The sequence below is a fragment of the Trachurus japonicus genome, chromosome 9 (assembly GCF_045865225.1).
Source record: "Trachurus japonicus isolate A0001 chromosome 9, Traja_1.0".
Taxonomy (NCBI): domain Eukaryota; kingdom Metazoa; phylum Chordata; class Actinopteri; order Carangiformes; family Carangidae; genus Trachurus; species Trachurus japonicus.
The window spans coordinates 23684088-23699320 of NC_140915.1; the positions used below are offsets into that span (position 1 = coordinate 23684088).

General features: G+C 41.2%; 2 protein-coding genes across 7 annotated transcripts in view; one reads left to right on the forward strand and one right to left on the reverse strand.

Annotated features, from left to right (window-relative positions):
* The first annotated feature begins 339 nt into the window (after positions 1 to 339).
* LOC146981442 (guanine nucleotide-binding protein subunit alpha-14-like) lies at positions 340 to 9209 on the forward strand. The gene is made up of 7 exons (XM_085786640.1): positions 340 to 816; positions 5600 to 5784; positions 6351 to 6505; positions 7550 to 7678; positions 7781 to 7910; positions 8004 to 8157; positions 8464 to 9209. Exons 1-7 carry the CDS (start codon positions 696 to 698, stop codon positions 8652 to 8654), a joined length of 1065 nt encoding a protein of 354 aa, XP_085642766.1. The 5' UTR covers positions 340 to 695; the 3' UTR covers positions 8655 to 9209.
* A 4-nt stretch (positions 9210 to 9213) lies between these two features.
* The window catches only part of vps13a (vacuolar protein sorting 13 homolog A), a 36307-nt gene continuing 30287 nt past the window's right edge, over positions 9214 to 15233 (reverse strand). For 2 of the 6 annotated variants that reach the window (XM_085786634.1, XM_085786633.1), the window contains 13 exons: positions 15073 to 15186; positions 14756 to 14901; positions 14548 to 14629; positions 14294 to 14407; positions 13921 to 13996; positions 13627 to 13790; positions 13482 to 13527; positions 13214 to 13337; positions 12941 to 13055; positions 11202 to 11287; positions 10739 to 10862; positions 10539 to 10613; positions 9214 to 10430 (listed from right to left, as the gene is read on the reverse strand). In XM_085786634.1, coding sequence (XP_085642760.1) covers positions 10380 to 10430; positions 10539 to 10613; positions 10739 to 10862; positions 11202 to 11287; positions 12941 to 13055; positions 13214 to 13337; positions 13482 to 13527; positions 13627 to 13790; positions 13921 to 13996; positions 14294 to 14407; positions 14548 to 14629; positions 14756 to 14901; positions 15073 to 15186 — 1317 coding nt within the window. In that variant the 3' untranslated portion in view covers positions 9214 to 10379. Of the gene's footprint in view, positions 10431 to 10538; positions 10614 to 10738; positions 10863 to 11201; positions 11288 to 11526; positions 12026 to 12289; positions 12335 to 12940; positions 13056 to 13213; positions 13338 to 13481; positions 13528 to 13626; positions 13791 to 13920; positions 13997 to 14293; positions 14408 to 14547; positions 14630 to 14755; positions 14902 to 15072; positions 15187 to 15233 lie in introns of those variants that run through there. The other 4 variants (XM_085786637.1, XM_085786635.1, XM_085786639.1 and 1 more) reach the window with 2 other exon arrangements.

Sequence of the window (15233 nt, forward strand, 5' to 3'; positions counted from 1 at the left end):
ACACACACACACACACACACACATACACACACACAAACATGCCAGGAAAGCTGTTTTCAAATGCCAACCATGTTACCACCTCATGCACAATGTCTGATACAGACATGGCACCAGTCCTTTTCTCTGGTATTGTTGTGTAACCTTGTGAAACATACGTAAAAAAAAAAAAAAAAAAAAAACCTCAACTCCTCCATTCATGGTCTTCCTCTTCTTTCTTTTTTTTCTTTTTCTAAATACTTCAATTCACACGAGTAAAGACAACCCTCTCTGGCTCGCTCTGAATGCTAACTTCCTATTTTATCCATTACTATTTGCAACCACTGCCACGCCCTCATCAGCCCGCTGGATAAAGTTCAACTAGTGTCATCCAGCCTCAGAGCAGCCAGCACCTTACCGGGGGGAGATCCAAAGTGATGGTCCAAAGTGCCAGCCGCGGTTTATTCATTTAAAACTCGTCCCTTTTCACTCCTTAATTAATTTGCCTTTTTTAAATAAAAAAAAAAATTCGGATTGAAGAAGAAAAAGAAAAAGAACAGCAAGAAGCAAATCAAGCCTGCTGAAGATGCTTTGCGGCGTTTGCCTCTGAGTTTGTGAAGAAGCGAGAGGAGGAGGGAGGAGGAGGAGGAGGAAGAAGAAGCTGCACGGACACCTTTTCTGACAGCGCAGGGTCTCGTTTGGTTCAGAAGAAGTGAGCGATGGCTGGATGCTGCGTGTCCGCGGAGGACAAAGAGAACCAGAGGATCAACGAGGAGATCGAGAAGCAGCTGAGGAGGGACAAGAAGGACTCGCGCCGGGAGCTGAAGCTGCTGCTGTTGGGTGAGCATCAGCCTGCCGGGTACCAGGTCGACACCTGAGTTCACAGCCAGCCCTTCTCACCCCCCTGTCTAGAGTAGCCTAAAGTAAAAGTGCGCACGGTAACTAAAAGAGACTCTGCTGGTGAAAAGCAGAGGTTATGAGTACCCAAAAACCAAACGTACCCATACACCATTAAAAAAATAATAATAATAATAATAATAAAAAATAAATAAATAATAAAAAATCTTAAAAAGATATTACACTAATGGAATAATTCACATCTTTATTTTCGCTCATTGGTGGATGTTTAGTGTATATACCATAGTTGCACAGACTGCAGGTAGCCTATAAGTGATTCAGCCGGTATGGATTTTATTTGGTCTGCATGCTTCCTGACCACACCTGGGCGTGCAGGTATCATGGCAGGTGGGACAGCACTGAGCAGCAAGTCATCTAATTAGTTGCTATTATTAAAAATGATGATGATTATGAACCAATGGAAAGAAAGTGGTTCTACCATCCGAGCTCTGTAGTTTAGGGTGTGATGATAAGACGGGTATGAGTCTGGATTAAGGAGTCAAGTCATAAATAAAGCGAGAAGGCAGAAGTTTCATATCTAACTGTACATTTCCTTTCACTCAGTCCGTCTTGTCTCCGGATGTAGCGTCCGGGTGTGCAGCAGCCGCTCCCCGGCAGCTGTGCCATCGCTTTAACGCACAGTGATAAGGCCCCACATCCTTCATCAGTTCTTATTCATTTGCCAAGTGAAAAATATAGTCACGTCTAGAGAAAAAAGACTTGTCCTTGCGTGGCCTGGCTGCGCTGTGTGTGTGTGTGTGTGTGGACATCGACATGGAATCGAAACTTGCCACTAGGTGCGTTTCCATTACCCCTTGAAATGCGCAAAACCTAAATATCGAAATTAAAAACTGGTAATGGAAACACCTACATTTCGAAAAAACTCTCAAATATCGCAAAAAAGTTTTTGCGCTCTCATGAGGTGGTTTTTGAGACGTATCGATACAAAAGTGTATCGCAAAAGTGTAATGGAAACACTTTTTTCGCTTTTCTACACGTCACCGGCGTCACCGGAGTTGTGTGTGTCCACGCTGTGTTGGTTTACGTAACTTGAGGGGACAAATGAACCACATGTTTATTGTCATGCATTGCTGACCTGGGCATTGTTTCTCATTAAAATTAGAAAACCCTTTCCTATCATTCCCCTTTTCCCTGCATGGTTGAAGGAGACTGGCTCGCATCCACGCTCCCACTCCCTCCTGCACCGACATGTCACCTTAAGTCACATAAACCAGTACGGGTGTGTGGACACAACCCCGTATATTGTTGTCAGCGCCTCATCACCACTGGTGTTAAAAGGCTCCGTTCTTTCTGCAGTCAGGTTAATGCGCACATCCGCCGTGTTGGTAAACAAATAATCCCTCTATATCAACGGAGGCAACCGTGCTTGAGCAGCTTGGGTTGGAGGTGGTGTGAGTGCGGGCCAGCGGGGGACAGAGGAGGGGCATTCGGGCTTCAGCATGGTGCGGAACAACTGGCCCGTGCGAGTGCGCCCTTATTTGTGGCCGCTGCAGCGCCACACGGGCTTTGCCTTTCAGCAATCAAGCGCTGTTTTTGTCTTTGTTAAAAACAATAACAGCAACAGCTGTAGGCAGCTGAGATCGCTGTGCCGTCACCATAGAAACGCAAGACGCATTACGGCTCATTCGCAAAATACCTTTCAATGGAAACACCCGCAAATAGCAATTGCACTTTTTCGAAGTTTCAGAAATATCGCTTTTGTTTTGCGAAAATCTGTAATGGAAACGCAGCTACTGACAGCACATTTCCATTTCCAGCGATTTTCTCTCCCCGGGCTGTGTGTGCGTTGAAGAGTGTTTTCTCCATGATGGACTGGAGAAGTGTGGGTGTTTCGTCCCATGATGGGATCATAAACCTTAGCTTCACAGGGAGAGGGAGTAAAGGAAAAGAGGAGGAAAGATCAAGTCAGTGTGTAAATCATTAGTAAATCATTAGTACAGATGGTCTGTCCTGCTTCACTGTAGTGATGTTTAAACTGTGTGTAGCCTAACTGTGTCATTTTTTCCAATTAGAAAGTTCTGGTGATTCTAGAAAGAAATGAGTTTACTTCATTTGTTCCCTGACCTGACACACCTGAAACTTTAGCAGGTGATGTCATATGGGAAAGGTCAGGGGTGAGGGAAGCAGGTGGACCCAAATGCAGGAGTGTACACAGGCAGATACTTGCAAAGTGAAGTTTAATAACCCACAACAGGCAGGAGAACAGAACACCATGACAAAAACACAAGAACTACTGAAAGACACACAAGACTGAATACAACAGAGCTAATCAAAGCAACGAGCAACAGGTGAGGAGACAGGAGGGCAGAGAAAGCTGATTGGTGGAGACACACAAGGAGCGGGACAGGGCTGACGAGGTGAAACGCAGGACAGGTGTGCAAGGAGAGCGTGGAGGGAAAACTCTCTCCAGCCCTGGTTCTTTCATTCAACACCACACTCCTGTGTTCTTAGTTACTAGTGGAGTTTTGGGGACGTCCGGCAGATCGAGTGAAAGAGGAAACAGAGTGTTGCCACATGGAAGCCAAAGAGCATCCATCAGTGTTTTGGCCAACACCCATTTTAACTGCAGCAGTGTGGGAACACATCAGAGACATGAGTCACTGTCAAGGCCTCAGTTCGGTCAGTGGTGTGTTTGAAAGTCATAACTAGCTGCTGCGGGCGCGCCTCATGCAAAAATAATGCAAATCCATCCCTGAGCAGCACATGAGCTGTAGCTGTGCCTCCACCGCTCTCGTAGAAGGAGCTGCTAAACCACTATTTATTAAAAATCCCCTTTCACTTGATTTGAGAAGCCTCTTCTAGTTTAAACCAGATGGCCAACACATTATGGGTAGATGAGTTTAAAAAGAAAAAGAAAAAAGGTGGACATCAATATTGATCATAGCATGGACTGTGTCAGAGTGTATGCATGTCACTGATTACAAAGTTACTCTAAGAGCTGTTGGGGGAGTTGGGGCTCTGAACAGGAACAGGTGGAACAAGTCACCAGGACAAAGATGAGTCAGTTATCACAACTTACTGCCCTCAGACAATGAAAACAGATTGTTGTCACAACTTGAGACCACACTTGAAATGATTCTGTCCAAATCACACGGTGTGTTGCGGATCTTGTATCCACTAGATATGTTAGATGTAATATAGGTGAATAGATATTGGGTATTTGAGGGTGTATTTACTTGATCAGAGTGACTCAGAGATCTCAGTGGATTTCATTAGGATGGTCACAGTCAGATCCCCAGAGAGGACGAGTGGGAGTGAAGCAGAGAGAAACAGCAGCGACCTTGAAGCTGACCTAGCTACAATACAGTCATATCAGAACTGCTCTACACTGTGCACATTTCACATTTATGGGTCATTTAGATCATTCAGATCAGTAATGACTGCAAGATGAAGTAAGGGAAAGCATAAAACACATGAATGAAAGCATGAATCAAGCATTTCTACAAACAGTCAACCACGTAGCGTGGGCCATTTGCATGACTGCAACTCCCAGCATTAAATATTAATACACTTAAAACAAAGATTTGAGGAAGTGCTACATTACAGAGACCTGTCACAATAGAAATAACTATAATGATCATAATATGTGATAAAAGATTGATGCCGACTCTCTTCACAAGTAAAACACAGCAGATGTGCAGGATCGTGATTTGCCTCCTTGACAGTGTTTACTTGCTCGTCTTGCCCAACCCCCTCCGCTAATCCTCAGGAAACTTGACTTGTAAACAAGGTGCATTCAAATCCACACAATTTGTCTAGAGCTTGTTTGCTAAGATGTAAAGACTCATGTGTTCATGATGCCATGCAAAACAGCCAGGAAACTGCAGACACTACTCAGGATCATCACACAGCCTTAACACATTTGACAGGTCCCAGAAGAGCAGGTATACAGATGCAGGTGTGTCTTCAAAGCACAGCATAGGCACACACACACACGCACACACTCACATGCATGGCCCACCCCTACACTCTACAGGCAAACACGGCAACCTCGAATATTCAAGTCAGTTAACAAACACACATTTGTTAAGCAAATAGATACAGCATCATGTGGTCTGAATGAGAAAATTAGGAGCTTGTGCTGCTGTAAGAGGTGAAGGGGATTGTGACAGAAACTCTCTGTGTGCGCGCGTGTGTGTGTGGGTGTTTCGGAGCCAGAATCCAGTAAAACTGCTCATCTTGAAAATGTAAACTGCACCAAAGTGTAAAGGCATTGTAACATTTTAAGTGTAGTGTTTGTGTGTTTGTTAGTGTTGACACAACATACAACCACAGGGCCCTGACACAAACACACCTACTCTACTTCAGGTTACCTTGTGTCATGGCCACTTCAACCGCCCCCGGCCTGCCTATAGCTCACTGACAGTGAAGCACTGACATCATTTAGCTCACAGCCTTTGAAATGGCGAGAGTAAAAGGTGCTCATCTGCAGCACCCAGATATTTACAGATGTCCCTTTGGCAGTCAAATATCCATTCAAATAGTTCAGTTTGCCTGTTTGTCCCTGCACAGTGAAGCTGGCAATACACAGTTGTCATAGCAGTACAGCACAGAACAGACAGATGTGTCTATGCAATTATAATAATGACAATTCTTATTTTTATTATTACTCAGTTGCCAGGTTGAACTGTCACATCTTCATATTAGGGTTAGGGTGTAATATGCTGAATATATTATTGGATGAAACTGTCACTGTATCCAACAGGTACTGGAGAGAGTGGGAAGAGCACCTTTATCAAACAAATGAGGATCATCCATGGAGGCGGATACACAGCTGAGGACAAGAAGAGCTACGCCAAACTGGTCTTCCAGAACATCTACACGTCCATGCAGACCATGATCCGAGCCATGGAGACACTCAGCATAGCTTTCGCCAGTCCGGAGAACCAGGTCTGCTCCTTGTGCTGGTTACTACATTTGAACTCTCTCTTCTTTTGGTTACTGGTTATATTTAGTTTTTTCATTGTATGCCGTCCTTACTGCAGATTTTTTCAGCTCTGACTCAGATAAATCAGACTTTCACTTTGTCAATTTAATAGTGTTAAAAGACAAGAAATAACACCACAGTCTATTTCCATGGTAAGTGATCTTATCAGATTTGTTTTTGAGTCTTTCTCACTCAAGGTCAATTTGTGATACTGTTATTAATTGAAATATGAAATTTACAGTCAGCAATTTTTATGTTTTCTTTACATTTCTTTCACAAAATGTTCTATATTGCATGAGAGCAACACATTTCAGCTGTTTTTCTCAGTCGTTCTTTATAAGCTGCACAAGTAGAACAAAAAAAACCCCCTAGTGCACAGTAAGATATCAAGATATTAATATGATTTCTAAGACACAGTTGGATGTAGTGAGATGAGTGATAAACTTTCTTCATGTTTCTTCTCTTCTCCTTGATCTGTTTCCACAGACTCAATGTCTTTATTGTATTTGTGTCCTTCATGTGTTTACAGGGCCATGCAAACTCAGTCCTGGAGGTAGAAGTGGATAAGGTGGAGGAGTTAGATCAAGGCCTTGCAGCGGCCATCAAGAGTCTGTGGGAGGATGGAGGGGTCCAGGAGTGCTACGACCGGCGCAGGGAGTACCAGCTGTCAGATTCCACCAAATAGTGAGTGTCAGTCAGAGCTCTGCAAACATTAAAAACCACTTTTTTGTGAAGCTACTGATGATTCACTGATGATAAGAAGGAAAAGAGAAACTTTTTTTAGGTTGCAGTTATTGTTTTTGGAAATAAAAATGCAGCATAAAGAAGTGTGCATTTGTTTTTCTATATTTCTATTGTATTGTATTGTAGTAAAGTTCTACAAAAACAGCTGTCCTTTTGTTGCCACAATTTAGGTTTCTCATATTTCTTTAGTTCAGAAAAACATACACAACTACTCACAAAAAGTTAGGGATATTCAGAGTTTGGATGAAAAATTCAGAATGAACCTAAAATGCACTAGGTGAACTCAGTTTGACCTTCTCTAAACTTTTCAATGCACATTTCCAACTGTTCAGTGTTTCAGTACTTTTAACATCTACTGTTCCCTAACAAGGTGAAAAACTGCAAAAATCACAGTGTCAAGTGTCTGATTCATGAATCGGGAAACAAAAAGAAGGGGTCCGCAACACCATATGGCTCCAGTGCAAAAAAATTATTGAATACTCATGACATTTCGAGAATCGAATTCATGAATCGACCACTAAACGTTCTGGTTCAATGACAGTTTGTATTTAAACAGTCCTCTTGATCATGCTCTTCATTTTGATTTTGACTTCATGGAGCAAAACGTGAGCTTAAGCCTTATGGTGTCACCAAGTGTCATCAGCAGGTTGAACAGAAACTGGAAGAGTCACAGAAAAGCAGAGAAAAGCATGATAAGTTATTGAGACATTAACATTTTTTGTTGTGGTATACCTACCACTGTTGTTAGCTTTTGTTTCAACACATTGTTTGAGATGAAGATGTTATTATTCCATACCTCTACCTAAATGTCCAAATTTCATGATATAACATCGCCGTAGCATGAACCTTTTACATTTTCCATAAATTTCACCCGAAAGTTGAACATCCCTAACTTTTTGTGAGTAGTGTATTTTCACAAAAATCGAACTCTGGTATCATCTTTGCTTTCTCCTCCCTCCAATTATTGTCTGCACATTCTTTCAGCTATCTCTCCGACCTGGAGCGAATCTCAGAACCGTCTTATGTACCTGAGCTTCAGGACATCCTCAGAGTCCGAGTGCCAACCACGGGAATCATTGAATACCCGTTTGATATGGAGAATGTCATTTTCAGGTGAGATACAGCATTACCAACACAACGGGCAGCAGCTTACCTATGTTACAACAGAACTGGAATCACAGGTGACTTACCGCTTATGTTGTTTGGGATTGGCAGGATGGTGGATGTGGGGGGTCAGAGGTCAGAGCGGAGGAAGTGGATCCATTGCTTTGAAAACGTCACTTCCATTATCTTCCTGGTGGCGCTCAGTGAGTATGACCAGGTCCTGGCTGAGTGCGACAACGAGGTGAGGGGTCGATTCATCGGCAGATCCTGATCCAGACTTTGGTTCCTTTAAAATCAATCCGTCTGTGGTCATTGCTGCCTCTTCATGTTTCAGAACCGTATGGAGGAGAGCAAGGCTCTGTTCAAGACTATCATAACTTACCCCTGGTTCCAGAAATCCTCAATCATCCTCTTCCTCAACAAGACTGACATCCTTAAGGAGAAAATCATGCACTCTCACGTATCCACCTACTTCCCTGAATTTACAGGTCAGTTTATCTCTTCACACACTTATCTTCAGTTTGTATGTAGATACTGTAGGTCAAGGGCTGTGGTTGCACCAGGTTTGTGTACATACTGTATGGTTAGATGCTCTGACTGATATTAAGTGAACCTCATTTGCACATTTTAAACCTAAACAGCTTTGATCCCTTAATATCTAACTATGGGTTTTGAGACTAAGATCAAAGATAATACGCACACAACTTTCTTTTCTGTACAACCAATGGCAGAAATCATTTATATGGTGAATTTAGTAACAGTCTCACTGAGATAATACTGACCCCAAATTGCAGGACCTCAGCAGGATCCTGGAGCAGCTCAAGAATTCATCCTGAAAATGTACCAAGAACAAAATCCAGACAAGGACAAGACGCTGTACCCTCACTTCACCTGCGCTACAGACACAGAAAACATCCGCTTCGTCTTTGTAGCTGTCAAAGATACCATCCTGAGACACAACCTGAAGGAGTTCAATCTGGTGTAAATAAAAGGATGACAGAAGAGGAGACTAAGGGATTACAGCAGGACAGAAGGAAAGACACGAGGAGCGCCACAAAAGAATTACGCCTTTTGTGCTTGTAATACCAACCAAAGAGAATATGAACATGTTGTAATCAAACTACTAGTCTTCACTGTATATATGCTGATATGCTGGGAATACTTTCCTGTAGAAGTGAGAATTAGTGGAAAGTCTTATCATAGAGCCATTGTGTGGAATATTTATGCTATAATTTCTTAGGCACTCTGTATTTTTGAGTGCTTGGTACACTGTGCAATAGCTGCTAAAAGTTCAGTTTGATCTGATTTCATATTGTGTAGAAATTATCCACTTTTATTTGCTTTTGCCTTTATGTGCCTTATTTGGACAGTCAGCAGAACCTCTGGGCTGACGTTCCACCACTGTTTCCTCTCAGGATAGATAGAAATTATATTTATATAATGTCATTTTCAATAAGAAATTATAGTTATATAATAAAGGGTGCAATTTTAATGTTTGATATTTTATGGGTTAATGAAATAAAGAGTGCACTGAAATTTGAAACACATACATTTTATTTTTTTGAAAACAGCAGGGAAAAGAATTAAGCCACTGCAGTGAACATTTTGCTCCCCAAAAACATAAAAGACAAACATTAATGGCTACAGAAAAATTTAGTCATATTAAACTGCGATGCACCCCAAAACCAAAAGCAAAACTTTAAAATACACATCAGAGTAAACAGCGGCAGATAATAATTAGCATTCATTTCTTTTAAATATACTTTTCTCTTCATAATTCATCAACATAGTTGACATTGCATATGTGTGGTATAAAAACATAAAAATCACAAAATTACAATCTGCAATGCCAGAATACAGACTATTGTGAGTATGGATATTTACAGACAGGATATTATATGAGATCAATATACAGCAGATTGATACATGTAAGTACGGTATAAAAATAGCATGCGTCTGTAAATAACACACTCAACAGTCTTTATCTTGCAGAAATGTATAAAAAAGAGGAACAATATAGAGACGTAAAAAGAAGATGCTTTTTAATAACGTACATTATGAATTATGTTCATTATTAAGGAAAAACTTAATTAGAATCCCTTTTATATAACCCAGTAAAACAATCAGTGTACCTTAAATGAGCTTCAACAACTCCAGTCCATTTGGCCATAATATTACTCAAGCTGTCCAGTGAAAGTGAATGAAATTAGTGACTTAATGTGTGCGAAAAGCAGAGCTTTGAGGAAACTGGTGGCATTAGACTCAGGCAGATATTAGAGGATGTCTTTGTAAACTTAAGACTCTACAGTAGTTTTAATAAAATAAATCATTAAAAATCCATCAGATGTGTGCAAAATCAGAGCTAAGTGACTGACACAATGTTTGGTTCAATGCATTCTGAGCGTCTGTGCTAAATAAATGTTAGGTCAGCTGTCCGCATATGAATCCCTTTATAGCATTTCTGTTAGCATGCTCACATACAAACTACTCACCCAGTCTCTCACCCCCGGACGCACACTAACAGTCGACATACAGCATCTTCTGTGTGTGTGTTTTTTTTTTTTAGCACTACTCACACATGGAGGTAAACAAAACTAGCATGCAGTAAAGAACAAAGGCACTGACACACACACAGACTGTGTGTGTGTTTATGTGTGTGATTACTTTTTTTTTTTTTTCCCCCAAATTCTCATCAGCTCCTCTTGATGATTCAGTATTTGGGTAAACTGTCTCTTGCATCCTCCAATTTGGTAAGAACCCACTGAAGTAAAAGAAGAAACAAAGCACAGTCTGACAGTTTCAATATCATACTGTATATATCATATATAATTATATTATATTGTATTATATTATATACAAAGGAACTTACCTTGGCTATCTCTGGCGTTTTAAAGTTTATGATCTTCCCGAACTCTTTGGCATGGAAGACTGACTTTACTCTCTCCTGCAATACATAAACAAGTTAGTTTAAGAACTAAACAACTGTTTCTCAAACCTGTAAAAAACACATTTGTCCCCTCAGATGGAAAAAGGCAACAGAGGGTTCAGTTTGGATTAGGGGTTTGATACCTTGGCCTCAATGCGTAGTCGGCGGTCCTCTACAATCATTGGCTCCTTAGTGAACTCCTCAAACAGATACTGCCATTCACAGGTCAGCTGGCCAAATGTGCCCCTGGTCACAAAAAATATGCCCCTGGAAGAGCAATAGCAAAGTGGGGCATTAACACCTTCTTGTAGGACACCATAGGTAAAGGATCCAGCACACTGGTGGTTAGATAATCTTAACAGAGCTAAATTGATTGATATTTCATTCATCCCCTTTTTATTCAGACGTCCAGTAACTCGTACATAGTTTAGATTAGAAAAAAGCAACAGAGAGACAGTAATACTTCAGTATGGTGCAATGTATATAATCCCCATTGCTTGATACTGTGGCTTATTTATTTTGGCAGCTTTAACATGGGGCACAGAAATATCATATCAATAATCTCGCTCCTTTTTTCATAGTCAATCAATGCCAAACACCACTCACCTCTTGGTGATCATGAGGAAGTCAGACTCATTGACTTTGGCATGAGCGAAGTATCTGTACTTGGCAAAACGTCCATTCTCAATTTTCTGAAAGAGGACAGAAAAACAAGGAAGTAAATATTTCAACCAACAGCACAGAGGGAAAAGAAAGAAGCGTCTGAATTAAAGTAAAATATGAAATCCAACATATCCACGTTCCGACTGCCTACAGTAAATAAGCATGAGCTACCACGGTCCTCTGCAAAACAGCTGCACAAAACTTTCCTCTAATGGAAGTATGAAGTGTTGTGAGGAGGTGAGGAGAGATGGGATGAAACAAAGAAAATGGCAGGTAGAGGTTTACAACAGTTTTATTGAGAGGAGGAGGGATGGTGAATGACAGAATGATAAATCAAACAACATTCATTAACAAAGAAAACAGACACTTGAATATATATATATAAATAATTATAAGGAATTAATGAATGTTTAAACAATGACAGGAGAGGTTTCTTTTGCTGGTTATGAGAAAGTGATGGGAAAAAGAATGTAGAAGAAATAAAAGATGACAGATACCGAGGACAAATAAAGAAAAGAACGAATCAAATGAACACACAACTAAAAAAATATTAAATACATGGAAACAAATTTCTTAAATTGCTCAAAGACATTTCTTTGATTTGTTTCAATCTTCAAAGAGGGAGCTTCTAACTGACAGATGGACTCAAACTGCGGCACAGACTACAGACTACAGACTACAGCTGTGACTTCTAGTCTCTACACATCGTCTTCATCACCCTCATCCTCTTTGCCAGTTCTACACCGCTCACTGTAGGCCAGTCTCCTCTGTGGACGCGACAGGAGAGAAGAGTCAAGGTCAGAGCAGAGAGACAAGAGCCTGTTTCTACCCACACAGCTACAGCTACTGCACTCAGACCAACACTGGGCTCAAAGCCACTACAACTCAGTCCTTCTGATCTGCTGATGCACCACTAACGTTTTAGACTTTAAAGGAAATAAAGAGTCAGCAACACACACAAATCTATTCTAGGACGTTATATGGGAAATCCTACATATCAAGCCTATAAAACTAAACAGGGTAGCTCTGACCTGAGACTCGTAAGCAGCAACTTCAACCCACTCCATCCAGCAGTACTGTTAGGTAACGTCAGCACAAAAACACAAGCCACAGCTTAAAGCGCACACTCTCAATGAAGCGGAACCACAACAGTTCAAAGCAACACTAAAATATACAAATATGAGAAACCTACTCTACTAACACACTTGCTCTGAACCAGCTTCAGACTGATGTGCTCATCACCATCATCAGCATGCTCATTCAAATGGCTGCAATAATTATATTGGCTAAAACAAAATCTTGAGCACTACAAATTGTATTCAGGATTGGCACACTTTGCAGAAACAAAAGTTAGTTAACACATCACCACCAAACAAATCACGTTATCTGAGCAGTAAAGAGCGAAAACAACAACAAAGTGGGACTGCACAGTGGCTCTACTGCAGTAAAACACACACATTTGTTTTTCCTGAACTTGAAAACGTTAATTTTATCTCTGAACTGAAGCGGCTCAGAGGTGAATCACTGACTGAGCAACAAGACAATTAAAATACCTTAAAGCAGACTTGTCACAATGGTAATAATAATAATAACGATAATATTGATAATAGTTGCATTAAAGTGAGTAGAGTTTTCCTAATCTTAATTCTATGAGTGCCATGCAGAGCAGATTTACGTCCTACCTGGAGCATCTGACTGCCGAGGCCTTCCCGCTCCTTATATGGTCGTATGACACCATCCTCGTGGATAAAGCGAGGAGGACGCAGTGATTCAATATCTTGTGACGTCTCCGCCGCCCTAAAACAATAGGAGACACAACTGAGCATGACGCACACACACTGCAAATACTAGCAGAAGAACGCACACACTTTCATATATATACCACCAATCTGCATACACACTAGTGTTGCAGACACATTAACCTGTCTGTACAGCACACACAGAATTAAACACACCTTTTGATTCCTTGGAAAGCACTGCTGGCCATGTCAATAATGCCTCCTGTAGGTCTGGCAACTGCACCGACCAAACCTTTCCCGACACCTTTAAAGAAGCCTGCGGCTCCCTCCTTTTGGGCTCCTGCAAAATAATACATCACATGCATGAAAACTGACATGAATAATCTAGATACCCATACAATCCATAGGAGTTGGACGGCTATTTATTTGATTTTCCACAATATTTTATACAATTTAAATCTTTTTAAAAACGTAATCAACATACCTTTGATCGGTTTGGTCACAATCCCTGTGATCCCACTAACAAATCCCTGAAAAGAAAATGAGACAATGTCATCTAACAGCGGTAAATGACTTGTCATAGGCGAGGTCCCTCACAATATAGTGCAAACACGATGTATTGTACGTACAGACACCAGTCCTTTTCCACCCCTGGTTAGCCCCTCTTTCAGGCCACTGGGCTGTTTGTTCATAGCTTCTCGTCTCTTCTGCTGGTACTCCTCGTCCATCGTTATGGCCGCCACGCCCTTTGCCATGGCGCCTGTTATCCTGGAGGCTGCACCTGCTATACCCCCTGGATGAAAGATGTATAGGATGGACATGAATAAGTGACTATACTGTATGAGATATTTATTTATTTGTGACATACAGTTTCATTTCATCCAATTCTGGATTTTATGCATAGAGATTAATTTGCTTCTTACCTACAGCTCCTCCAACCAGAGCTTTCACCCCAAGAGCCATTCCTTCAACAAACTCTTCCGGCCCCTGTATAGCTCCCTGGAAAACCCCCATACAACAATTATACATGCAGACATCTAAAAGACAATGTAACCACTGCAGGGGCCCTAAAAAGCCATACTGTATGTCGCCCTAAACACAAAGCTGACTCCTGTTAATATTCAATAGGTTTTTAGTTTGTTCCTCACTAACGCCGGATTCCTTAAATATATTAAAAGCGTAATGTGTATTAGTATAAAATGTTCATTTGTAATCATGGGCATCAAACTTGGCCTTTTTTTAATGCAATCAATAGCACTGGCACTGGCTTGACCAGTCTGTGCATCACATCCCTACCTGATAGGGCTCATAGAAGAAGGCCTCCACTCCCTCTGACAGTCCTCGGATCAGACCAAAGGGGTTTCCGAGCACGTCCAGGCCCAGAACCAGCACATACATCTGTTTAATAGCCTGAAATACACACACAGGGAAACCTGAATGCCAGGGCCTGGTTTGCCGGCTTCCACGCTTTATGATTATTCATATGTGAAGAAACACAAAAGTTAATAATATAATATAATATAGCATTTGTCACTTTGAATATGTGTTACCTGTTTAGAATAATGTCTGATGACCTCCCACTGCAGCTGCTGAGTGGTGCAAAACTGGAAGGTCAACTCAAAGAAGGCCAGCCTGAAATACACCACATATAAACCAAACAATGAGCAGGATTTTATCCAACAACAAGTCACACAAGAATAAATCAGCGATACTGCTTGCGATTTATGTGTCATTCAGGGCCTTTTTGTGCGTTCATACTTGAAGACAACGTCCTGCACATCAGTGAGAGTTGCACCGATGCTCTTCAGCAGCAGGTTGAGGGACTGGACGGGGATGAGTTCTGCATCTCTCTTCTCCTTCAGACCATCGTCTCCTCCCGTGCTCAGAGAGAAACTCAGGTGCAGCTACAATCACAAAAACAATAGAGATAAACCCTGCACTTGTTTCTTGTGAATAGATTTTCCTCTTGTTTTACTTGTTCTTGATTTTTTTTAGACAGTAAATCTAATTTTCTACTTTCACTTAATGTTTGTTTATGGTCGATAAAGAGATGTGTTAGTATAAAAATCACATACCTTGATGGGGGAAATGTGGAAGTACTCGTAGAGGCTGGTAGGAGAGGTGTCGGCAGCAGAGACATGGTTTAGTTCTGTCTTTATATACTCGATGTCCTTCTCGAACAGTTCCACCTGATGGAATAAAACAAACAATAATTAACAGGAAAATGAATCTGAAC

Excerpts from the sequence above, each read along its gene's own strand:
- LOC146981442 (XM_085786640.1), top strand. The coding sequence starts at position 696 with ATGGCTGGATGCTGCGTGTCCGCGGAGGACAAAGAGAACCAGAGGATC. Across the intron at positions 817-5,599 it reads GCTGAAGCTGCTGCTGTTGG|GTACTGGAGAGAGTGGGAAG; the intron begins GTGAGCATCAGC and ends TGTATCCAACAG. Across the intron at positions 7,679-7,780 it reads ATGGAGAATGTCATTTTCAG|GATGGTGGATGTGGGGGGTC; the intron begins GTGAGATACAGC and ends TGGGATTGGCAG.